Here is a 26,663-nt window from a genome sequence, read left to right on the forward strand (position 1 = left end):
CTTCCTTACTCTTATACTCCAATCCCCTTGCAATGAAGGCCAACATGCCATTTGCTTTCCTAATTGCCTGCTGTACCTGCATACTAACTTTTTGTGTTTCTTGTACGAGGATACCCAAGTCTCTCTGAACAGCAACGTTTAATAGTTTCTCACCATTTAAACAATATTCTGTTTTTCTGTTCTTCCTACCAAATGTTATACTCCATCTGCCATCTATTTGTCCACTCACTTAACCTGTCCATATCCCTTTGCAGACTCTTTGTGTCCTCTTCACAGCTTCCTTTGCCACCTAGCTTTGTATCGTCAGCAAACTAAGATACATCTCACTCGGTTCCTTCATCTATGTCATTAATATAGATTGTAAATAGCCGAGAACCAAGATAATAAGCCAATGTTTAAGAGTTGGCAAATTCCATCTTTATTGCCTTGCATAATTGAGGAATGTAGGGCAATTGATTACACTCAGTTGTTCATTCATGTATATTATGTAAACTAAGACTGCAGTTGGTTTTAAGTGTGCGGGTGTCAATAGAATACTGTTCACTCTGCCTTCTGTAAAGAGATGAGCACTTGAGTGCAGGTGGCATGTGCGATGTTTCAGTAGCCGGTATATGAAATGAGGTATCTCTGTTATGTCAAGCCCTATGTAAGGTCCTAGCTGCCTCCTTGGAGTCCACAATCCCTGTCTCTCTTTCCGCCGCCCCCGCCCCCCCCCCCCCCAAAGCTTGGTGTCATCTGTTAATTTAGTTACTTTGCATTTAGACTGATTCTAGGTCATTTATGTATATCCGGACCAAAATCACCTGGGGCACATTTATAGTTTATTGTAATAGTTCTGTTTTTCCTACTTTCCCTTGTGTTACCTTTACATCGTAAGTAGAATCATGGAATGGTTACCGCATAGAAGGAGGCAATTCGGCCCATTGAGCCTGTGCCGGCACATTGTAAGAGCAATCCAGCTAGTCCCAGTCCCTTGCTCTTTCCCCGTAGCCCAGCAAATTTTTTCTCTTCAAGTGTTTATCCAATTCCTTTTTGAAAGCCACGATTGAATCTGCTTCCACCGCCCTTTCAGGCAGCGCATATCATATCCAGATCATAGCTACTCACTGCTTTTTAAAAAAAAAAAGTTTTTCCTCATGTCGCCTTTGGTTCTTTTGCCAATCACCTCAAATCTGTGTCCTCTGGTTCTTGACCCTTCTGCCAATGGGAACAGTTTCTCTTTATTTACTTTATCTAACTTTTGAACATTTCTATCAAATCTCCTCTTAACCTTCTCTGCTCTAAGGAGAAGAACCCCAGCTTCTCCAGTCTACCCACGTATCTGAAATCTCTCAACCCTGGAACCATTCTAGTAAATCTTTTCTGCACCCTCTTAAGGCCTTCACATCCTTCCTAAAGTGCGGTGCCCAGAATTGTGGCCAAACCAGTGTTTTATAAAGGTTCAACATAACTTCCTTGTTTTTGTACTCTATGCCTCTATTTATAAAGCCCAGGATCCCGTATGCATTTTTCAACCGCTTTCTCAACCTGCCCTGCCACCTTCACAAATTTGTGCACATATTCCCCCAGGTCCCTCTGTTCCTGCACCTCCTTTAGAATTGTACCATTTAGCTTATATTGCCTCTCCTCATTCTTCCTGCCGAAACTTTGCACTTCTCTGCATTAAATTTCATCTGCCTTGTGTGCACATTCCACCAGCCTGTAAATGTCTTGTTAAAGTCTATTACTATCCTCCTCACTGTTTACTACACTTCCAAGTTTTGTGTCATCTGCAAATTTTGAAATTGTGCCCTCTACACCCAAGTCCAAGCCATTAATATATATAAAAAAAAGCAGTGGTCCTAGTACCGACCCCTGGGGAATAGCACTGTATATCTTCCTCCAGTCCAAAAAAACCAACCGTTGACCACTATTCTCTGTTTCCTGTCACTTCGCCAATTTCGTATCCATGCTGCCACTGCCCCGTTTATTCCATGGGCTTCAATTTTGCTGACGAGCCTATTGTGTGGCACTTTATCAAACATCGTTTGAAAGTCCGTTTACACGTCAACCTCATTGCCCTCATCAACCCTCTCTGTTACCTCATCAAAAAACTCTATCAAATTAGTTAAACACAATTTGCTTTTAACAAATCCATGCTGACTTTCCTTTATTAATCCACACTTATCCAAGTTACTTAATTTTGTCCCGGATTATCGTTTCTAAAAGCTTCCCCACCACCGAAGTTAAACTGACTGGCCTGTAGTTGCCGGGTTTATCCTTACACCCTTTTTTGAACAAGGGCATAACATTTGCAATTCTCCAGTCTTCTGGCACCACCCCCATATCCAAGGAGGATTGGAAGATTATGGCCAGCACCTCTGCAATTTGCACCCTTCCCTCAGCAACCTAGTATGCATCCCATCCGGACTGGGTGACTTATCTACTTTAAGTACAGACAGTTTTTCTCGTACCTCCTATTTATTAATTTTTAGTCCATCCAGTGTCTCAACTACCTCCTATTTTACTGTGACTTTGGCAGCATCTTGCTTGGCAAAGACAGCTGCAAAGTACTCATTTGGTGCCTCAGCCTTGTCCTCTGCCTCCATGCGTAGATCTCCTTTTGGTCCCTAATTGGCTCTACCCCCACTCTTACTACCCGTTTACTATTTATATGCCTGTAGAAGACTTTTGAATTCCTTTTTATTTTAGTTGCCAGTCTATTCTCATACTCTTGGCCCCTTTTTTTTCCCTTTTTCACTTCTCTATACTTTCTATATTCAGCCTGGTTCTCACTTGTGTTATCAACCTGACATCTTACTCTCTATCTCTTTTGTCATCCAGGGAGCTCTGGCTTTGATTGCCCTACCTTTCCCCCTTGTGGGAATGCACCTGGACTGTATCCGAGCCATTTCTTTCGAGGCCGCTCGTTGTTCAATTATAGTTTTCCCTGCCAATCTTTGATTTCAGTTTACCTGGGCCAGATCCATTTTCAACCTGCTGAAATTGGCCCTCCTCCAATTAAGTATTTTTACTCCAGATTGCTCCTCGTCCTTTTCCATAACTAATCTAAACCTTATGATACTATGATCACTGTTCCCTAAATGTTCCCCCACTGACACTTGCTCCACTGGACTCACTTCATTTCCCAGAATTAGATCCAGCAATGCCTCCTTCCTCATTGGGCTGGAAACATGCTGATCTAGAAAATTCTCCTGAACACACTTCAGAAATTCCTCCCCCTATTTGCCCTTTACACTATTACTATCCCAGTCTATATTAGGATAGTGTGTATCCTATATTAGGATAGGATCAATATTAGATAGTATCACTACTCTATCATTCTTGCACCTCTCTGTAATTTCCCTGCAAATTTGCTCCTCTATATCCTTCCCACCAGTTGGTGGCCTATCGAATACACACAGTAGTTAATGGCGCCGCTATTGTTTTTTAACTCTAACCAAATAGTTTCTGTCCTTGACCCCTCAAGGACATCCTCTCTCTCCAGTATGGCAATATTCAGGAATATTTAGTACCCAATTCTGTCCGTTTTTGAGCCAGGTCTCCGTTGTTGGCATTACATCATATTCCCATGTGACTATTTGCGCCTGCAGCTCACCAACCTTGTTTACCATGCTTCATGCATTTACACACATGCACTCTAAACCTATCTTAGATCTTCTCATGTTCTCTTAGTCTGATCCCACCTAATACTACATTATTTCTTACTCTCGTGCTATCTGTCTCTCCCAATCCTATGTGCACCTTGTTTCTCCTTTCTAATGCTACATCCTGGTGTCCTTGCTAAATTAGCTTAAACCCTCCCCCACAGCATTAGTGAACCTCCCCGTGAGGACATTGGTCCCAGCTCTGTTGAGGTGCACCCCGTCCGTTTTGAACAGGACTACCCCAGAACTGATCCCAATGCCCCAAGAATCTGAAGCCCTTTCTCTTGTCCCATGTTTCTAGCCACTCATTAACCTGTCTTATCTTCCTATTTCTATACTCACTAACGCTTGGCACTGGGAGGAATCCAGAGATTGCTACCTTTTGAGGTCCTGCTCCTGAAACTCTGACCGCAGGACCTCATCCCTTTTCTTTCCTATGTCATTGGTACCCAAGGTAGACCACGACTTCTGGCTGTCCCCCCCCCCCCCCCCGTACAATGTTCTATACTCTCTCCATTATGTCCTTTACCCTGGCACCAGGGAGGCAATACACCATGCAGGACTCCATTGGTGTTCCCCTGACTATCGAATCCCCTATGACTACTGCATTTATACGCTTCATTGTGCCCCTTATGCAGTCCTTTGCCCCATGGTGCCATGTTCAGGACTGCACACCCTTGAAGTGTCGTCACCCTCACTGGTATCCAGTGCTAAATACTGGTTTGAGAGTGCTACACACCCAAAAGATTCCTGCACTGTCTGTCCTGCAGGTAGTACAACAGTGCATCTTGTAAGTTTTTATGGTGTAAGTTAGTGTATATGTGAATAATGTTCTTTTTTTATTGCAGAAGAGCATGTAATTGATTCAGAAGGTGCATCAATTAATGATCCTTGTGGAAGTTTTGTTCACAAAAGCAAGATTCCACTTTCAAGAGATGCTTATGAAGGACAAATGAAACAACATTCCAGGCCTGAGTCTTGTGTTGAGAGTATAGATTTGTTTTCATCTAACAGTGATTTGATCAACAACACTCCACTGCGAAGAAGTAAGAAAACAGTCTCTAAAATAAAATTACATTGTCCAAAGAAAGGGAGTACTCTGGCTTCACTTCATGATGATGGAGCACCAACAAGTTCAAGTAATGTGAAAAGTAAAGAAAAATATTCTGAAGGAGAAACTGCAGTAGCTTTGAACATTGCAACAGAAGACCTTAAACTTTGTAATACTATAAGCAACACAAATATAAAATTACCACCTCCAGCACAAGCAACCAGCACCACCAAAGAATGTGATCTTGCAGAAACAGGCTCCATATCGAGTGTACATTATAAAAATAACGCTTCACATTTGAAACTAAATTTTTCCTCTCTAAATAAGAAAAATCAGACTAGCTCAAAGAAAAATGGGAAATTATGTAAAGACCAGGTTGCTTACTTAAAGCCAACTAGAAATGATTTATTTAAAGCAAGAGATTTTCCCAGCAGTTTCCCTAACGATTGCCCTATTAAAGAGGACGTGCTGGTGTATGAGGATTTCTTTTCTCCTGTCAATTTGAAAGGTCAAAATAACCTCAGACCTTCGTTAGGTGTGCTTCCACCTGAATCACCAAGTCCTCCTGGAATAATTTTTGGAAGTGTTAAGCAAAAGAGAAAATCACAAGAAACTAATCAAAATTCTATAAATGGAACAAAAAGAGCAAGAAGCATTGCAAATTTCAGTCCTGCAGAGCAACCTGGTGCCAGTACTTGCAGCAATAATGAACCTTTGAATACAGTTGCACTGGTTGGCAAAAATAACGATGGTAAAAACAATGTTACATATCAGCCAGCAGCTGCTGCAACTCATAACCAAAGGAAATCTCATATTAAACAACTACTTCAACATTTTCTTGATGAATCAGAGGAATTGTCAAATAATAAAGTGCCTGAGAAAAAAGAACCACACCTTCACCAGAGTAATGAAGAAAGAAAGCTGGATTTACTTCCAAAAGACTCTCCACTGACTTATCTTTGTGGTAAAGGAATAAAACCTTCATCAAATTTACACACTGAAACAAAAGACAACTGGATGACTTCTATAAAGCTCGATGATCAGTTGAATAAGGAGCAAAATGAAATGGGAAAAGTGCAGTGCCAACAAGAAGACAAATTATCGAAGGATAATTTCTTAAGATTAGAAAGCACTGGCAGCGAAGTCGACAATAACCTTTATATTACATCCAGCCCAAGTATGTGATTGGTTTGATTGTACTTCCTCAAAGCAATAAAATTGCATCTTATTTATGCCATTATTACTACAGGGTGGTAAAATCTGCTCGCCAAATAGTAGAGATTGCTTCAGCTGGAATATAGTTATATCTTTTGTTAATTTGTTCATGGGATGTGGGCGTCGCTGGCAAGGCCGGCATTTATTGCCCATCCCTAATTGCCCTTGAGAAGGTGGTGGTGAGCCGCCACCTTGAACTTCTGCAGTCTGTGTGGTGAAGGTTCTCCTACAGTGCTGTTAGGTAGGGAGTTCCAGGATTTTGACTCAGCGACAATGAAGAAATGGTGACATGTTTCCAAGCCGGGATGGTGTATGACTTGGAGGAGAACGTGAAGATGGTGTTCCCATGTGCCTGCTGCCCTTGTCCTTCTAGGTGGTAGAGTTTGTGGGTTTGGGAGGTGCTGTTGAAGAAGCCTTGGCGAGTTGCTGCAGTGCATCCTGTGGATGGTACACACTGCAGCCACTGTGCGCCGGTGGTGAAGGGAGTGAATGTTTAGGGTGGTGGATGGGGTGCCAATCAAGCGGGCTGCTTTGTCCTGGAGCCTTTTGACTCTTCGTGTGCCCTGTTCTGTCTGATCAGAACTTAATTTTTACTCTATGGCCCAGACGGTGGATGACATACTCCCAAACCTTTGCCAGTGCAATTCTGAAACCATAAAAGCTCCCACCATGATCTGTTTTGTCAACCTGAAAAAGAGCAGATTGTTTTAGTTTTAATTTTCAGATGCTTATTTTAATGATTTATAGAAGTCACTTGCTTTTTTTCTTGTAATAGCTTAATACAGACCAGTTCTAAGGTTGATAAATTTAGCACAACTGATACTTTAAGGGGTACTGCAATGGAATTTATTGGGCCAGGAAGATTTGGCATTAGCTCAACATATAACATCCACATTGCAGGACCAGATCTTTCCTTTTATGGTTCCCTTTCAACATTCTAACAACTTTTTATATTATAGGTGTCTTATGAAGTAAGAGTACACTGTGTTTGTTAGACTTGATTTTAAAGGATTACTCCAGAGTACTGATCAGGAATCCAAAATCAATATCTTTTATTTGGAGAAGGGGGGAGTACAAACCTCAGCAGTGAAAAATCAACTGAAAAAACAATCGAAAGAGATTTAAAATGCTTCTAATAAAGCAATTCAGAAAATATAAGGAAATAAAAAGCTCAATACCTAATTTAGTCAGCCAAGCTTAGGATAGCAGTATTGTAGTTTCCCCTCTGTTAGTACTTCAGTAATACCTCTTTCCTTCTCTGCCTGTTATGCCTTAGAAGCCTTTTGACTCTTCCTGTGCTCTGTTCTGTTAAGAACATGAGAAATTAGAGTAGGCCATATGGTCCTTCGAACCTGCTCCACCATTCAATAAGATCATAGCTGATCTTCGACCTCAACTCCATTTTCCTGCCCGATCCCCATATCCCTTGATTCCCCTAGATTCCAAAAATCTATCGATCTCAGTCTTGAATATACTCAACAACTCAGCATCCACAGCCCTCTGGGGTAGAGAATTCCAAAGATTCACCACCCTCAGTGAAGAAATTTTTCCTCATCTCGGTCCTAAATGGCCGATCCCTTATCTTGAGATTATGACTCCTAGTTCTAGACTCTCCAGCCAGGGGAAACAGCCTCTCAGAATTTTATACATTTCTAAACTCCAGAGAATATAGGCTGATTCTACTCAATCTCTTCTCCTAGGACAACCCTCTCATCCCAGGAATCAATGTAGTAAATATTCGTTGCACCCCCTCTAAGGCAAGTATATCCTTGGGTAAGGAGACCAAAACTGTACACAGTACTTCAGGTGTGGCCTCACCAGAGCCCTATATAATTGCAGCAAGACCTACTTACTTTATACTCCAATGTGATAAAGGCTAATATACCATTTACCTTCCTAATTGCTTGCTGTACCTGCATGTTAACTTTGTGATTTGTGTACAAGGACACCCAAATCATTCTGAACACCAACATTTCTTAGTGTCTCCCATTTTAAAAAATATTCTTCTTTTCTGTTCTTCCTACCAAAGTGGATAATTTCACATTTCCCCACATTATACTCCATCTGCCACCTTCTCGCTCACTCACTTAACCTGTCTTTATCCCTTTGCAGCCTCTTTGCGTCCTCCTCAGTTTATTTTCCTACCTAGCTTTGTATCGTCAGCAATCTTGGATACGTTACACTCAATCCCTTTTTCCAAGTCATTAAGATAGATCATAAATAGCTGAGACCCTAACCCTGATCCTTGTGGCACCCCAGTAGTTACAACCTACCAACCCGAAAATGTCCATTTATTCCTACTCTGTTTTCTGTCCGTTAGCCATGCTAATATATTTGCACCAATTCCATGAGCCCTTATCTTGCGTAACAACCTCTTGTGTGGCACCTTATTGAATGCCTTTTGAAAATCCAAATATACTACATTCACTGGTTGCCCTTTATCTACCCTGATGGTTACACCCTCAAAAAGACTCTCATAGATTTTTCAAACACGATTTCCCTTTCATAAAACCGCATTGACTCCGCAGCCACCTCTTTTAGAACCCGAGGATGTGGACCATCAGGTCCTGGCGATTTGTTGGCGTTTAGTCCCATTAATTTCTCCAGTCACTATTGATCAGAAACTTAACTGGACCAGCCACGTAAATACTGTGGCTACAAGAGCAGGTCAGAGGCTGGGTATTCTGCGGCGAGTAACTCACTTCCTGACTCCCCAAAGCCTTTCCACCATCTACAAGGCACAAGTCAGGAGTGTGATGGAATACTCTCCACTTGCCTGGATGAGTGCAGCTCCAACAACACTCAAGAAGCTCGACGCCATCCAGGACAAAGCAGCCCACTTGATTGGCACCCCATCCACCACCCTAAACATTCACTCCCTTCACCACCGGCGCACAGTGGCTGCAGTGTGTACCATCCACAGGATGCACTGCAGCAACTCGCCATGGCTTCTTCGACAGTACCTCCCAAACCCGCGGCCTCTACCACCTAGAAGGACAAGGGCAGCAGGCACATGGGAACACCACCACCTGCATGTTCCCCTCCAAGTCACACACCATCCTGACTTGGAAATATATCGCCGTTCCTTCATCGTCGCTGTGTCAAAATCCTGGAACTCCCTTCCTAACAGCACTGTGGGAGAACCTTCACCCCACGGACTGCAGCTGTTCAAGAAGGCAGCTCACCACCACCTTCTTGAGGGCAATTAGGGATGGGCAATAAATGCCGGCCTCGCCAGCAACGCCCACATCCCATGAACGAATTGTAAAAAAAAATTTCTCCAGTACATTTTCTTTACTAATCTTTACTAATGTTAAATTTGTTTAGGACAGTGCAGGGATCTCCAAATAAATGGCAGAGCTGTAAGATAATAGGCTGGCTTTATCCAACAGCCGTGCAAAGTGTAAAGCACCTAATGCCTACACAAGCACTTTCCAGCAGAGGTCACTGTATAGCAATTGGGAGCAAGCACCCTCTCGATTGTTTTACACTGGGACACTGTGAAGCAGTAGTGTTTTAACAGCTAATTTGAAAAACCATGGGTGTCTACAATGACAACTGGACTCTGTCTTTGTTCAATCGTTCAAACTAATTTTATTTTTAAAATGTAATATTTAAATTGGATCGCGCCCCATCATGGTAACTAGGGTCTCATTTTTACTTGCTTCACCTCACACATGTGCTGTAATACCTATACACTATAAACTGTAGCCCTATTTACCTTCACTCACATTTGCCAGACCCCATTTGCCCTGAACCCTGTCTCCACCCTGAATTCCTGCCCATTCCATTGCCGTTATCAGATGCCAGATTTAGCACTGTTCCTTCTCCATCTCATTGTACCGCACGAGAATGAAGGTTGGACTATCTCGGCCTTTAAATTGTGAGTGAAAAACACTCTTTGAAATTGTGTAAATATGAAATTATAAGTTAAAACCCAGCTGCTGTTCTTGGCTGCATGAGAACCTGCTGCATCAGTGTGTTGCTGCAGAAGGTGGAGGAGCCAGCAATGTGGGGATTGAGTGTTTGTGGGTGACCAATATTGGGGTGGAAGATTGTAATGCTGAGCAGTAGGAAGAATTGCCCCCATTTAAGTCAGAAACATGTTGGTAATTCTGTTTTAAATTCAGAATTACTGTTTTTTTTGACAACTGAACAGTTCCTTGGAGTATTCTTTGAAGATGAAGTTTGAATATGAATGATCAAGTTTTTAATTGTGTGGTGATCAAAGTGAATGTAAATATAACCAAAAAATAAAATTTTATGACTTTAATTTGCAGTTGCCATCAGATTTTCTTTATGCAGTAAGTTTTTCTCTAAACGGTAATTAGTTTCATACTTTTTCATTACCTGTGAAGTATCCATTCTGGGTATAGTATTAGCCAGTGGAGCTGCAAACACTGACCCAGGTCAGAAGTTAATCATTTGTTTCATGTTAAGTACCGCTGAAAAAAAGTGTAAAAATTAATATTTATTTGCCAATTTCAATCAATTCTATATTTAAAATCAAGAATATTCACCATTTTTAAGGTGGCACTATAAATGTAACGTTACATGACTAATTGATTACAATGGGGCTGGACCTAACATTACTTGACAGCCCCTCACTGAACACACAGGTATCCGAAGCATCAGGCTTTCAGGTCAAAATCGCGGTACTGAGAATCCATAAAGTCTCGAAGCAAACCGTACGAATTTGTCACTGAGCAGATGTACGACACCCCTAGCAAGATTTTGTCCATGTCTCACTCTTAAACCTCCCCCCCCTCCCCCTCCCACCTATGCTGGCTACATTTCCTGATCCAACCTACCTGCTGGCTGCCAACCCCCCAGCACCTTTCCCCCTCCCACATGCAGTACTTCTAGCCACGCCTCAATCCCCCAACCCCATGGACCTGAATTCCTCTTCCTCTACTCCCTTTCTCACTCCCTTCTATTCCCCTTTTCTGCCCCTCATGTTCTCTCCCAATCTCTTCTACTTCCCCTCCCACTGCCTCCTCCATCTCCACCTTCCTATCTCTCGCCACTCCCCTTCTCGACCTTCCCCGATATTCCACCGCCGCCTCCTCCTCCCTTTTCCCCCTCCGAATTGGTTCCCCATTCTCTAACCCTGCTTGACCTGAAAAATTCAAATTGGTCTTGACTGCTCCGGCAGTGGCATGGAAGATCAACTAGTGTTAGAATATTTATATAAACAATTATGAAAGTAGAGATCAGCGCTTCTTGTTTGCAGGTTTTATCATTAGATGCTGCACTGACTTCATTAATGTCGAGTTTGAAAAACTAAATTAGAGCCTTGGTTAACTGAGAAGATTCTCTGATTCCTTAACTGATATTAAAATGTTTGTGCTTATTGTAGAGAAATCGTGTTACCAACAGTTCTTTGGGACAGATTTTTAAAAGTGCTTCCCATCGTAGTTTAGGGTGACTATCTTAGGAGCAAATTGGGATTTGGAAAGCCACCATATATTGGATTTACATATATATAAATTTCAATGCGTTTTGTATTTCTGTTTTTCTTTTGCAGGATACAGGGCATTGTTACCCTCCCCTTTTTTCAATGCTGTGAATGGATTTACTTGTCTTCCGGTTTCTAGTTCTGGGAAATATCTTCACCAAAATCTTGAACCATTTTCTCTCTCTTCAGGTGCAGATGGACCTGCTCTGTGTATCCAAAATGTTCTGGTTTCATTTATGTTTGTTGTACATTACGATTATTTGTGTAAAAGAAACACAATTTGGTCAACTTGAAATATAATTTCCAAAACAAAATTAAAACTTGCTTTTGTGACAATTTAAACCTGGATGCAATAAACTAACTTCAGTTGAACTTGTTTTTTTCCAGGTAATAATGAGAAACACAACATAACTGAACTAACAAATAGAACCATTGGATGCAAGTGGAAGACAAAGAGAAAGGAGGGGAAACGTGTAAAGGTTAGTGTAGCTCGTTACTGAATATTATACACAATTAAGTTCTTTTAGCATAAATTATAATGTCAGAGAAAGGTTTTCTTCAATTTTTGCTTAAATTAATTTTTTTTAAAGTTGGTGCTGAACTCACTGTGTTGTTAGGTATGACTAGCTCACTTTGAAAACATTTTGCAGCATATGCAACATTCCCTATTGGTGCTGAGGTCTTCTAGCAGCAGTTAAATTTTGTGTTGGACCTCCACTACTTTGAATCGCTGTGTGAATGGGTCATTTTCAAGTGTTAGTGTCTCACAATATCTTCTTAATACTTTGAGGAATATGTAGTAGTTAACTAAATTTGAACTTGAAATACAAGGTTGCAGAGACATTTTAACAATGCGATATATTGCAATAGAATGCAAAAATTTTGTTTGTAAATGCTGATGATCACCAATTCACCCCAGTTTCTGCTGATTGTGGTCGAAGATCTAGTGAATTTACGCTTCAACCTAAAAATCTCTTTGCAACTCATTATGCACCAATTTTCAAAAAAAAATTAAATATAAAAACAAAGTTGCTTGCGTTGAAGATCTTCACTGAGCAATGGCATAAATATTATTGACAAGGAAGGAAAACAGGGAATTCAGTCATGAAGGACTGCATAGTTCAAGATTAATTTGTATGTGGAACAGTTGCGCCAGTAGCATAGAAGTTCCACTGATAGTTGGAAATGTTTAGTAGCAGGCAGCGACTGGAGACCGTACTCCCTGGTATGTGGGTGTGGACTTGGACATCCAAAATATCAGCATGGCTGCTAATGAATTCCTGGCACCTGCTGTTCACCTAACAAGGACTGAACCTGCCCTTGTTAGTTGTCAAATGACCAACTGTGACTATGCTTCTTGGGGAGAGGGGGATGATGAGTGGGATCTCTTTGGCTTCAAGATGATACGTCAGGCATTGGAAATGAAGTCAGTTGAATCCTCTGTGGCTGGGTAATTTGTTACCTGAACCAGGCAGGTCTACAGTACTCCAGGGCACTGTTAATGATTGACCAGCAGTTTGGCTCACTAATTAAACCTGCAGGATATCTCACTGGGGGCCCGGATTCTTCCTGCTTGGCTCTAAATAACCCTGCAAGCCAGTGACCTAATGGGTAGAGTGGTCCTATCTAGACAAATAGTGGCGAGCTTATCTGTACTAGTAAGTCATGTGTTTTTAACTGGTTAAACTCCTGCAGTACTTCAGTGCACACTTGAAGGTCCCTAATCATTGGCTTTACCAAACTGTGCTTAAGCTCTGTAGGACTTATCTAAGTGAGCTGTGCACCAATGGGGAAGAGAATGTGCAATCAGTATCGGCCAAACAGAAATTCAACATGTAGATTTCTCAGCTTGATTTGGAGACTCTTGAAAATAATGATGGGTTTTCACATGTCAAATATCCAGTTAACCAAAAAATGCACAAGTGTTTTCTCTCTTTTTCAGTTGGAAGGGGTGTGTGCCTTCATCTGAAAGGCCGTAGGAATTTTTCAAGTGCCAGAAGGAATGGGAGAATGTAAAATTCCTTTTGACAGGATACTGTTGGCAAAATGTTAGTAGCTGTGTGACAGTGGAAGCTGGAAGCTAAAATCACACAATTAGGACCTAAGCTCAAATCAGTGAACATAGCTTCACAAGCTTCAAATGTAAAGGAGAAATCAATGACACACTCTCAAGTGGAACAGAGAGGCTTTTACACAAATATGATCATGAAGACAAGCTGAGCTGCTTCCTGGCACATCAGATGTAGAAGCAGCAGGATGCCAACTTTACAGCACATGTAAGAAAGGAAAATAAGATTATCACCCATCATGGTGAAGATTAAGAGGACCACTGTCAGGTGTTACAGCAAGCAACTCACTGTAACTCCCCTCCCATGATGAAATGTAACAACACCAATTACAGTTAGATGTCCAGGCTTTGGAGGGTTCCATTCGGAAATGGCTGAAAGAAATTCTAGCAGCTTTTTATTGGAATTCCCAGCCCAAGCGATTTTCTTTTGTTGAATTTTTCTTAGATTGTACACAGAATGTGCAAGAAAGGTGCCATGTGTTTGTTGACATCGTTTTTTGTACCAGTCTAAGTATTACAAGGATCAGGGTTATGCTGTTTTGTTAGAGGTGGCTAAAAGGAGAGGAGGCAGTGCATTGGAACCCCGCTAACTTGTCTTGGCATGGTGCTGAGTTGGGGTTGCTATTCCTGTGATGCATGGAGTGCGTGAGGCATACTGTTGTTTATCTTCTCATATCAGCCTGCTTCTGTTTTTTTTAAAAAGTCTTTATCAGAGTCAATCATATATGGAAAATCATCTCTCTTAAACATGTTGAACACAGCAATTATAGCACTGGCTTCAAGATCTCAGGAAAGGCACTGGCCAGGAGACTTGAGGCTTTAAATGCTCAAGCTCGTACACCTGTACCAAATTGCTTATTTGAAATAAAAAATGTGAACAGTGCAGCAATTAGTATATTGTAGTGCTGAAATAATCTTATCTAAGTTTAATAATTTAAGAATTATGACTACTATTCAGTTTTAATACTGTAGATTTTTTTTTTAAGTGCTGAGTCCACTTTTCCTCGTTTTTTGCCCGAAAACTTGCAATGTGGAGTTAATGAAGCAGAAATAAGAAAATCTTGGGGTGCACATATAGCAAATTTTTCAGTATACATTTTTTCATTTTGATATTCCTATAACTGCAATTCTATATTTGTGTGCTTCATATTTTTTTGAATCTACTAACTTGCCAATAGGTGTGTTGAATATGGTTTTTATGAAGGAGAGGCATTTTAGTGTAATGAAATGCAGCCATTTTGCAACTATCATCAGGATATGAACAAAGGAACAGGAGTAGGCCAGTCAGCCCCACAAGCCTGTTCCGTCATTCAATTCGATCATGGCTGATCTATATCTTAACTCCATCTACCCACCATGGTTCCATATCCCTAGCAAAAAATCTATTTTGAAATTTTCATTTGACTCAGCCTCAACAGCTTTTTGGGTGGGGGGGGGGGGGGGGGGGAGTTCCAGATTTCCACTACCCTTTGTGTGAAGAAATGCTTTTTGACAACACCCATGAACGGCCTCGCTCTAATTTTAAGGTTATGCCTCCTTGGTCTGGACTCCCCCAAAGAGGAAATAGTTTAGCTATTAACTCCTTTGATAATCTTAAACACGTCAATTAGATCACCCCTTAATCTTTTATATTCAAGAGAATACAAGCCTGGTCTATGCAACCTGGCCTCATAATTTAACCCTGTTAGCCCCAGTATCATTCTGATGGATCTACTCTGCACCCCCTCCAAGGCCAATGTATCCTTCCTGAGGTGCGGTGCCCAGAACTGAACACAGTACTCCAGATGAAGTCTAACCAGAGCTCTGTACAGCTAGAACATAACTTCCACCCCTTTTGAGATAAAGACCAACATTCCATTAGCCTTTAAATTATTTTTTGTACTTGTCCACTAGCTATTAGTGATTTCTGTGCTTGGACCCCTAAATCTCTCTGCTGATCCACAGTTCCTAGCTTCCCACCATTTAGAAAATACTCTGATCTATCTTTCTTAGGTCCAAAGTGGATGACCTCACACTTCCCCACATTGAACTCCATCTGCCACAGTTTTGCCCATTCGCTTAATCTATCAATGTCCCTTCGCAACTTTCTGTTCCTATTGGATATGTAGCGCTCTATTCCGTCATCGAAGTAATTTATGAATATAGTGAAACGCTGAGGCCCCAATGCAGATCCCTGGGGGACACCAATAACATATTCTTCCAATTTGAGTACATACCCATTATCCCTACACTCTGTCTCCTACCTCCTAACCAATTCCCTATCCAAACAAATAGGGTGCCTCCAATTCCATGTGCTCTCATTTTTGTAAATAGTTGCTTGAGTGGAACCTTATTGAATGCCTTATAGAAGTCCATATAAATAACATCCACGGACACTCCCTCATTTACCATGTTAGTTACCTCCTCAAAAAATTCAACGAGGTTCATTAGACATGACTGACTCTACAAATTTATGCTGGCTTTCTCTAATCAGCTCATATTTGTCCAAGTGCTCAGTCACTCTTTCCCGAATAACAGATTCAAGTAACTTCCCCACAACTGACATTAGACTAATAGGCCTATAATTTCCTAGTTTATCTCTCCTACCCGTCTTAAATAATGGAGTGACATTGGCAGTTTTCCGATCCAAGGGACAATTCCTTAATCGAGTGTGTTTTGGAAGATCATCAATAATTTCCACACCTACTTCTTTTAATACCCTGGGAAACCATCGGGTCCTGGAGACTTGTCTATCTTTAATCTCATTGGTTTCGCCATCACCATTTTTTTATTACTTATGTTGAATCTAGTTGGTTCCTTCCCTTGATTTATTTCTGGTTTTCCTTGTATCTCCGGTACTTCATCCTCATCCTCTGCTGTGAAGACTGATTATAAAGTAACTATTGAGTAAGTTTGCCATTTTCTGATTTCCCAGGATCAAGCACTTGCAGGACAGTTATGGTTAAATATAGGGTATAGCTGTTAAACTGCTCCAATGATCCAGTCTTACAAGAGGAATCTTTCTTGCACCAGGGTAATATCATTTCTCACATCAGTCTCTCGTGATGGGTAATCAAAATATCCATATAATCAATAGAAATAAACAATTTTCATGTGGTTTAGTGTTATGCAGAGCAGTGGCTCTATCCATGAGGCCACTGAGGGAGTTCCTAATCATAGGATACATTTTTGAGAAATAGTTGTTTTCTTTTCAGTGAAAACTGACTGGAGTGGAGCCTGTTGTGCTGAATTCCTTCTCTCATTACCACCTTGGAGAACTGTGAGATGTTAAAGGATTTGACTACAAGCAATTGTTACTATATCCTGAAAAGTTTGTTTTTCACTTTTTTTGTATTTTCAGTATAAAATATCCATCAAAAAGTTTGTAATAACGAAGTCACATTGAATTTTGACGTGACATTCAGTCTTAGAGGCTTCTTAAAAAAAAAAGAGCAGATACAAATAAATGCAGTTTCTGGTGAACAATCTCATGGGCCTACACATCTGCAAAATTCAGTAAGACCAGCAAATGCCAGGTTAAAAAGTAAAACTTTTATACTTCAACAATTTGCCTGAGCCCATTCTCAAAATAGCACATCTACAGAAAACTGTTTCAATTTCTCATTGTGTAGGGTTATCCGGGTTACAGAACTATACTAATACATATTGTTATGCTGGTTCAGGAGCCGCAAAGTAGAGAGGACGGCCTCCTCCAGTCAGCAGGGACTTAGGAGCAGACAGGCACGGTGAGTGGGAATGTCTGTGTTGTTAGAACTCATTTGTTTGTCGCCCCACACATCTGAATCTAAGACCTCATGACTCTTAGATTAGAAGGGGGAGAAAGAGGGACCAAACTACATGAAAGAGGCTTTTAAAATAATCTGAACCAGCAACGGAATATATTAGAAACTGCATCCACTAAGTGACAGTAATAGAAAGACAGTGACAAGAAAATGGTAACATTTCAACAAGACCCCAAGAGAAATTTAATTTTAAAAAAAACCCCTGAAGATTGAGTTAAATTTTTATTCTAGGATTTAAGTGATACAGGAAAGCTTCCAGTCTATATGAAACGGATAAGGCGATTCAAATCTAAAATACTTAATGTGGCGAGAAACAGATGATGTTCTCTGGTCATTTTAGCTGACAAAATGAGAGTGGTTCATAAAGCAGTTGCGGAAAGATTTGAGTCATTTTGTGTTGGAGATGTAATTTTCAAGACAGTGAAATTTAATTTTAAGAGGGGAATTAGGGCAGTTTTGTCACCTTAGCAAAAATTTACATGTGAGACATGGTACATGATATGATTTGTGCTACATGGTGGTACAAAAATATAATTTTAAATGTGCAAGATCTGATATCTGTGACATTGCACATGGACATCAATTTCTGCTTCAATATTTTTTATTTTGCTTTCTTTTTTTTCTCTCTCCCTCCCTTTCTCTCCCTCCATCATATACTTTGTTAACACTCTTAATTTTCAGATCACTTAGAAAGTCAAGTATACACTGTGCATGCATAATATCATTGTGGATACAGCACAGGAGGATGCTATTCAGTCCATAGTGCCTGTGCCGGCTCTTTGAAAGAGCTATTTTTTCTCCGAGTATTTATCCAATTCCCTTTTGAAAGTTACTATTGAATCTATTTCCACCACCCTTTCAGGCAGTGCATTCCAGATTATTACAACTCGCTGCATTTATATATAAAAAAAAAGTTTCCTCATGTCACCTCTGGTTCTTTGGACGACCTCCTCAAATCTGTGTCCTCTGGTTACTGACCCATCTGTTCATGATTTTGAACATCTCTATCAAATTTCTAACCTTCTCTGTTCTAAAGAGAATAACCCCAGCATCTCCAGTCTCCACATAACTGAAGTCCTGTATTCCTGGTACCATTCTAGTAAATCTCTTCTGCACCCTCTCTAAGGCCTTGACATTGTTCCTAAAGTGTGGTGCCAAGAAATGAACACAATACTCCAGCTGTGGCCTAACAAGTGTTTTATAAAGGTTTAGCATAACTTCCTTGCTTTTGTACACTATCGAGACGAAATTGGGCCATGTGATGCCCGTTTTGTCGGCTCTGCGAGCACACCTAAACTCCTAAAATGGCGTCCGAGATGCGCGCGCACAGTTCCGACACGAAGTGTGCAGGACGCCATCTTGGTAAAGGGGTTTGCACATGTGCACCTAACTAACGCTGGCAGCAAATAGAATAGGGAGATTAGGATGCGAATCAATGTGCAACGCTGATTTGAAGCAGACGGTGACATTTTTAAACTCCACGCTCCAGCCAACACACTGTCTTAACCTCGCACAGCTGAACGAGATTTAAACAACATGAGGGACCCCCCACAACCTGAGCTATTTAAAGGGATCATGCAGGAGTTACAGGTTAGTTGCTGGAGTATTTATTCTGGCTGCTGGTGCAATTGTATGTGTTTTTGGAAGTTTCCGATACTTGGCTAAAGTTGCAATATTCTATAGAGTGGTCTGGCTGGTCTTGCAGTACTGTTAGTGGCATTTAAAATAGTGCGCTGGAAAAAGTTGCTTTCAGACATGGATAGCCTGCTAGGGCTTCCTCTGGGAATTGAACATGACTGGGAGAATGAGGAGAGGCCACGCAGAGCACAAAAAGCTTCTAGAAGAGGGAGGAGGAGGAGTAGGACACTCAGCAGGAGGCCATAATCCAAGAAGGGTCTTCAGGGACCAATTCTCTTGCACTGGTTATCGCTGAAAATGAGGTATCGGACATCTGTGGTTCACTAAAGAGGTCGTGACTGAAATTTGGCAACTGCTGTAACCACAACTGCAGCCTCAAAACAGGGCAAGGACAAGCATTGCCTGTGGCTGTCAAGGTAACTGTGGCACTTAAATATTACAGCTCTGGCTGTTTTCAGGCTAATGCTGGAGGTATAAGCAACATCTCGCAATTTGCAGTGTACTGGTGTATAAGGGAGGTCACTGAGGCTCTGTACGCACTCAAACAGATTCATCGCATTCCCTCTTGCCAGAGACAAGCAGCAGGAGCGAGCACGAGGGTTTCCTCGTATTGCAGGCTTCCCCACGGCGCAGGGTGTCATTGACTGCACACGTATTGCCCTGCGCGCTCCACATCTGAACTCAGCCATATTCATGAACAGAAAGAGATTCCACTCCCTCAATGTGCAGCTGGTGTGCAGCCACACGAAGCGCATCATGTAAGTCAATGCCTGCTACCCTGACAACAGTCATGATTCCTTCATCCTGCGGCAGTCCTCTATGCCACCTATATTTAAACCAGCACGGCAAGTCAAAGGCTGGCTACTGGGCGACAAGGGTTATCCCCTCATGAAATGGTTCATGACTCCGGTCCGGAACGCATGCTCATGTGCACAGCAGGCCCTCAAGAAGAGCCTATCTGCCACGTGGAACATCATTGAGCACAACACAGGTGTTCTCAAGCAACGTTTCCGCTGCCTGGATCACTCTGGAGGAGCCCTTCAGCACTCAGCTGAGTGGGTATCAAGATTTGCCGTTGTCTGCTGCATGATGCACAACCTCGCCATTATGAGGGAGCAGCCTTTGCCACCGCCTATTAGGCGAGAACCGGAAGAGGCAGGGAGGCTACAAGTTTGACGGGCCCTGTCTGCCAGGGCTTTGCATGATCAGATTATTAATGAGCGACACCAGTAGCCTCAATGACACTTCTCCATTCACCAACAGTCCCACACTCCTTAACTTTCCCCTGTCACATGACCATCAAATTGTCTTCCTTATGATTACACATTGGTTCCTCCCTCAGTTCACCACCGATATAAAAATCAGCACCAAATGCAAATTTAAATCCACATTTATAAATTAACACATGAAATGATGCAAACAAGATGAGACTATTGACCCTTGTGCATTCCCTTAGTGCCTGTCGTGCGTGTGCCTTTACCTTTCCTAGTGCTGCTCTGAGGTGCATCCCCAGTGGCTGGGGTATTGGTGGTGGAATACTGCTGACCTTCAATTGAGGAGTGTGCAGGTGGCCTTGGAGAACGACCTCAAGCAGCTCTGGGCCGAGAAGGCCTGGCTTCAGACTGCACCACCTCGGCCTGGGCTGCAGCAGTCTGGGCTGGCTGACTGACTGGCAACAGCAAGGGCACTGGTGGAGTGGCAGGGGTGGGAGCAGTAATGCTGTCATCCTGAGAGAGGACTGCAGGTTCATCATCCATGGCTCTGCTGCATTCTCCGGGGGTGGTGCCTCAGCCATTCTGGTGATCTGTTGGAGAACAGATTGCTGGACTGCTGTGCTGCCTTGGAAGCCCCTTTCAACAATGGCACCCAGAACCACAATAGCTGCGGTCTGAGTTTCCAAGGTAGCAGTCAGACGTTAGATGGCAGATTTTGTGCTGCAGTGGAAGCTGTGACATCAGTCATCAGATGCTGCATCATTGTGGGTTCCACAGGTGTGCTGTGGAGGTGACCACCCATTCCATGTGGGAAAGGATGGGCTCCAAGTTTTGGGCCAATCCCTGTGCTAAGTTGGAGCTGGACTCTCTAACAAGATAAATTAAAGATAGTATTAAATCAAAGAAAGAGGCATATAAGGTTGCCAGAAATAAGCAGTAAGCCTGAGGATTTGGAGCATTTTAGAATTCAGCAAAGGAGGACCAAGAAATTGATAAAGAAAGGGAAAATAGAATATGAGAGTAAACTAGTGAGAAACATAAAAACGGACTGTAAAAGCTTCTATAGGTATTTAAAAAGGAAAAGACTGGCGAAGGCAAATGTGGGTCCCTTACAGACAGAGACGGGAGAATTTATAATGGGGAATAAGGAAATGGCAGAGAAATTAAACACATACTTTGTGTCTGGCTTCACGGAAGAAGACACAAAAAAACTCCCAGAAGTACAAGAGAACCAAGGGTCTGGCGAGAATGAGGAACTGAAAGAAATTAGTATTAGTAAGAAAATTGAACTCGAGAAATTAATGGGACTGAAAGTTGATAAATCCCAAGAACCTGATCTACATCCCAGGGTTTTGAAAGAGGTGACTATATAGATAGTGGATGCATTGGTTGTCGTCATCTAAAATTCTATAAATTCTGGAATGGTTCCTGCTGATTGGAGGGTAACAAATGTAACCCCTCTATTTAAGAAAGGAGGGAGAGGGAAAACAGGGAACTACAGACCTGTTCGCCTGACATCAGTATTGGGGAAAATGCTAGAATCTATTATAAAGGATGTGATAACAAGACACTTAAAAAAAATAATAATAATAGGATTTGGCAGAGTCAACATGGATTTATGAAAGGGAAATCATGTTTGACAAACCTATTGGAGTTCTTTGAGGATGTAACTAGTAGAATAGATAAGGGGGAACCAGTGGATGTGGTTTATTTGGATTTTCAGAAGGCTTTCGATAAGGTCCCACACAGGAGGTTGGTGAACAAAGTTAGAGTACATGGAATTGGGGGTAATATACTGGCATGGATTGAGAATTGGTTAAGACAGAAAACAGAGTAGGAATAAACAGGTCTTTTTCAGGTTGGCAGACTGTGACTAGTGGGGTACCGCAGGGATTGGTGCTTGGGCCCCAGCTATTCACAATCTGTATCAACGATTTGGATGAGGGAGCCAAATGTAATATTTTCAGGTTTGCTGATGACACAAACTAGTTGGGAATGTGAGTTGTGAGGAGGATGCAAAGAGGCTTCAAGGGGCTATGGACAAGCTAAGTGAGTGGGCAAGAACATGGCAGGTGGAATATAATGTGGAAAAATGTGAAGTTATCCACTTTGGTAGGAAAAACAGAAATGCAGAGTATTTTTTAAATGGTAAGAGATTGGGAAATATTGATGTTTAAAGGGACCTGGGTGTCCTTGTACATGAGTCACTGAAAGCTAACATGCAGGTGTGGCAAGCAATTAGGAAGGCAAATGGTATGTTGGCCTTTACTACAAGAGGATTTGAGTACAGAAGTAAAGATGTCTCACTGCAATTATGTAGGGCCTTGGTAAGACCGCTCCTGGAGTATTGTGTACAATTTTGGTCTCCTTACCGAAGAGAGGATATACTTGCCATAGAAGGGGGTGCAACGGAGGTTCACCAGACTGATTCCTGGGATGGTGGAATTGTCATATGAGGAGAGACTGAGTAGACTAGACCTGTATTCTCGAGAGTTTAGAAGAATGAGAGGTGAGCTCATTGAAACATACAAAATTCTTATAGGGCTCGACAGGGTAGATGCAAGGAAGATGTTTCCCCTGGCTGGGGAATCTAGAACCCAAGGGTCACAGTCTCAGAATAATGGGTAGGCCATTTAGGACTGAGATGAGGGGAAATTTCTTCACTTAGAGGGTGGTGAATCTTTTGGAATTTTCTACCCCAGAGGGCAGCGGAGGCTCAGTCATTGAGTACATTCAAAACAGAGGTCGATAGATTTCTAGATATTAAAGGCATCAAAGGATATGGGGATAGTGCAGGAAAATGGCATTGAGGTAGAAGATCAGCCATGATCTTGTTGAATGGCGCAGCAGGCTCGAAGGGCTGGATGGCCTACTATTTCTTCTGTTCTTGACATTGTGCGCAGGCTTTCCAGTGCACCAAGCATTTGGTCGTGTACGCCCATCAGCCACCTTCTGGAGCCTGGCCCATCAAAGACATCATCTGATTCCTCTGTAGCGGAACTAGTGTGCAATCTCTCCCGGCGAGCTGGCATCTGAGGTATCAGTTCCCCCCCCCCCCCCCCCGGCTCCTGCGGACTTGTGCCCGGTGTGTCACCGCGTGCAGATCCCTCCTCTATCCTAGCCTCTAAACTATGCACAGTGTCAGTTTCTGAGTTGGCGCCTGAGAGTGTAAGATCGAGTGACGATGATACGAAACTCAGAAACGGAGTAAACAATGTGACGGATAGTAACAGACTTCAGGAGGTCATAGACAGACTGGTGAAATGGGCAGATATATGACAGATGAAATTTAACACAGAAAAGTGTGAAATGATACATTTTGGTAGGAAGAGTGAGGAGATGCAATATAAACTAAATGGTACAATTTTAAAGGGGGTGCAGGAAAGGCATATGGGATCCTATCTTTTTCTGCCTCCTTTGGGCAGGTTCCAGTTCTTGGGTATCTGAAGTGACAAAGGGGAAACGGGTTGAGTTGTGGTGCGGGGAGAGGAGAAAGTAAGATGTGCGTGCTTACACCATCTGCAGCACATGAGTCAGAAAAGATTTTGGGATGAGGGAGAAGTGGGAAGCAAGGAGGAGAATTCAGTATGCAGAGGCCCTCGTCGTTGATACCTCCAGCTTCGCCAGTGGCCACGGCCTCAGCAATGGCCCTTGCAACGATGGCCAGCACTATCTCCTTCATGGGAGTTAGGATGTGTAGGCACGCCTGTTCTTCCTCCAGTTCTTTCTCGCTGCCTACTGTTATGTGCCTTCTCCTGCAAGGAAGAGGTTAGTGTGTCAGTAAGTGTCCTGCAAGATGTTTGGATGATCTGGCTGTCATGGTGAATAGCTGCCCGTGTATGTGACCTATGAGTTGCGGGTGTGCGGCTTGCAACAGTGGTAATGTGTGAGGATGAGATGAAGTATCTGATTTGAAGAGTTGAGTACTGATTGAAAGAGTTTGTTGGTAGGTGGGGATGATGGGTGTAGTGCGCGGTGCAATTGGTAGGATATTCTACTTGACAGTTGAACTTACTCGTGTCAAATCATTAAACTTCTTCCTGCACTGCGTCCATGTTCTTGGCGCCTATGCTCCTGGCATTAACCTTGTCCACCTCTTCCTCCTACTGCCTCTTGAGCATATGTCTGGAGGGCCTCCTGTCCCCCTGCAGATATAGGAGGCCCCTCCTTCTGTCCGCCAATTCCACTAAGGCCTCCAGTGCATCATCCGAGAACCTTGGTGCACGCTGTCTCGCAGGCTCAGCCGTTGTTCAATATATTGCAGCACAGAATCACTTCACAATTGACTTCCACCACTTCCTGCAGCCACAGTGCACCTCCCCTTGAAGAGGTGCAGGCTGCCTTTCAGTAGTGCTGGCCACTCCCGATATCGGGGCCCCCTGCTGGTGCGTGCAGCCAATCAACAGTGCAGGTAACACTAGTTGTACGCAGTGATCGTTGAAATCATCAGGCAGCACGAATGTTACATGCTGCCTGCATGGCAACCAACGAGCGTGGGTTAATCATGCATCGCGATCCCAGGGTCCGTTTTTGGGGGTTAGCCATTATATTGCCTCTATTAATAAAGCCCAGGATCCCATATGCCTTTCCTGCACCCCCTTTAAAATTGTACCATTTAGTTTATATTGCATCTCCTCACTCTTCCTACCAAAATGTATCATTTCACACTTTTCTGTGTTAAATTTCATCTGTCATATATCTGCCCATTTCACCAGTCTGTCTATGACCTCCTGAAGTCTGTTACTATCCGTCACATTGTTTACTCCGTTTCTGAGTTTCGTATCATCTGTAAACTTTGAAATATACCCTCTATACCCAAGTCCAGGTAATTTTTTTTTGTATGTATGGTATTGCTGTGATTTTGCTCATTCTGTCCTTTTTTGGCTTATAGATTCTAATGTGAGGGTTGGAATTCAGTGCCTTTAAATTTAGTATCTTTTCAAAGTAAATTGTTTGACCAAGGTGCGGTGCCCAGAACTGCTCACAGTACTCCAGGTGCGGTCTAACCAGTGTTTTGTATAGCTGCAGCATAACTTCTGCCCCCTTGTACTCTTGTCCTCTAGATATAAAGGCCAGCATTCCATTTGCCGCCTTGATTATTTTCTGCACCTGTTCATGACACTTCAATGATCTATGAACCTGAACCCCTAAGTCCCTTTGGACATCCACTGTTTCTAACTTTTTACCATTTAGAAAGTACCCTGTTCTATCCTTTTTTGATCCAAAGTGGATGACCTCACATTTGTCTACATTGAATTCCATTTGCCACAGTTTGCCCATTCACCTAATTTATCAATATCCCTTTGTAATTTTATGTTTTCATCTACGCTGCTTACAATGCCACCAATCTTTGTGTCATCGGCAAACTTAGATATGAGACTTTCTATGCCTTCATCTCAGTCGTTAGAGTCATAGAGTTATACAGCACGGATAGAGGCCCTTCGGCCCATCGTGTCCGCGCCGGCCATCAAGCCCTGTCTACTCTAATCCCATATTCCAGCATTTGGTCCGTAGCCTTGTTAATAAATATTGTGAATTATAGAGGCCCCAAGACAGATCCCTGCGGGACTCCACTGGTCACATCCTGTCAATGTGAGTACCTACCCATTATCCCTACTCTCTGTCGCCTTTCGCTCAGCCAACTTCCTAACCAAGTCCGTACTTTTCCCTCGATTCCGTGGGCTTCTATCTTAGCTAACAGTCTCTTTTATGTGGGACCTTATCAAATGCCTTCTGGAAGTCCATATAAATAACATCCATTGACATTATCCTGTCTACTACATTAGTCACCTCTTCAAAAAATTCAATCAGGTTTGTCAGGCATGACCTACCTTTCACAAATCCATGCTGGCGCTCTCTAATTAACTGAAAATTCTCGAGGTATTCAGTCACGCTATCCTTAATTATAGACTCCAGCATTTTCCCCACAACAGATGTTAGGCGAACTGGTCTATAATTCTCCGGTTTCCCCCTCTCTCCTTTCTTAAAAAGTGGAGTGACATGTGTAATTTTCCAATCGAGAGGGACAGTTCCTGAATCTAGAGAACTTTGAAAGATTATAGTTAGGGCATCCGCAATGTGCTCACCTACTTCCTTTAAAACCCTGGGATGGAAACCATCTGGTCTTGGGGATTTGTCACTCTTTAGTGCTATTATTTTCTTCATTACTGTTGAACCCACAGCCTCCTGACTCAGAGGCGAGAGTGCTACCACTGGGGCAAGGCTGACACGTTATTACCATAGGCTAAGCTTCATTATTAGTTGAGGTGCAAAAGACAAAATATTCCACAGAAGGGAAGACACTTGAATGATTCAGTGGTAGATTGCCCCATGTTGGCTTCCTTTACCTCCACTCGACTCTTATAGCTAAACAATTGGACCAGAGACCTTTCTCGCTCATTGAGTACTATTATTTGCAGTGGCTGTCTTGCACTTGTCCTGCTGGTTGAATGGTACAGTTCTTGTTGTTCTTTACATCATTACCCCTTTCTTAAACCACTTGCCAAGTCTTTCAATTTCTGAAGATGGCATTCAACCATCTGTTTATTTGCAGGACTTTTTTTCGGCATTTCCTGGATTGGAGGCTGCTT

General features: G+C 42.4%; 1 protein-coding gene across 1 annotated transcript in view; it reads left to right on the forward strand.

Moving 5' to 3' along the window:
- Positions 1-26,663, forward strand: part of mcph1 (microcephalin 1) — a 306,044-nt gene that overhangs the window by 48,124 nt on the left and 231,257 nt on the right. Inside the window, exons 9-11 of the mRNA XM_067984009.1 lie at positions 576-580; positions 4,496-5,875; positions 11,759-11,850. Of these exons, the coding sequence (XP_067840110.1) occupies positions 576-580; positions 4,496-5,875; positions 11,759-11,850 (1,477 nt within the window). The remainder of the gene's footprint in view (positions 1-575; positions 581-4,495; positions 5,876-11,758; positions 11,851-26,663) is intronic.

This window comes from Heptranchias perlo, chromosome 5, assembly GCF_035084215.1.
Source record: "Heptranchias perlo isolate sHepPer1 chromosome 5, sHepPer1.hap1, whole genome shotgun sequence".
NCBI lineage: Eukaryota > Metazoa > Chordata > Chondrichthyes > Hexanchiformes > Hexanchidae > Heptranchias > Heptranchias perlo.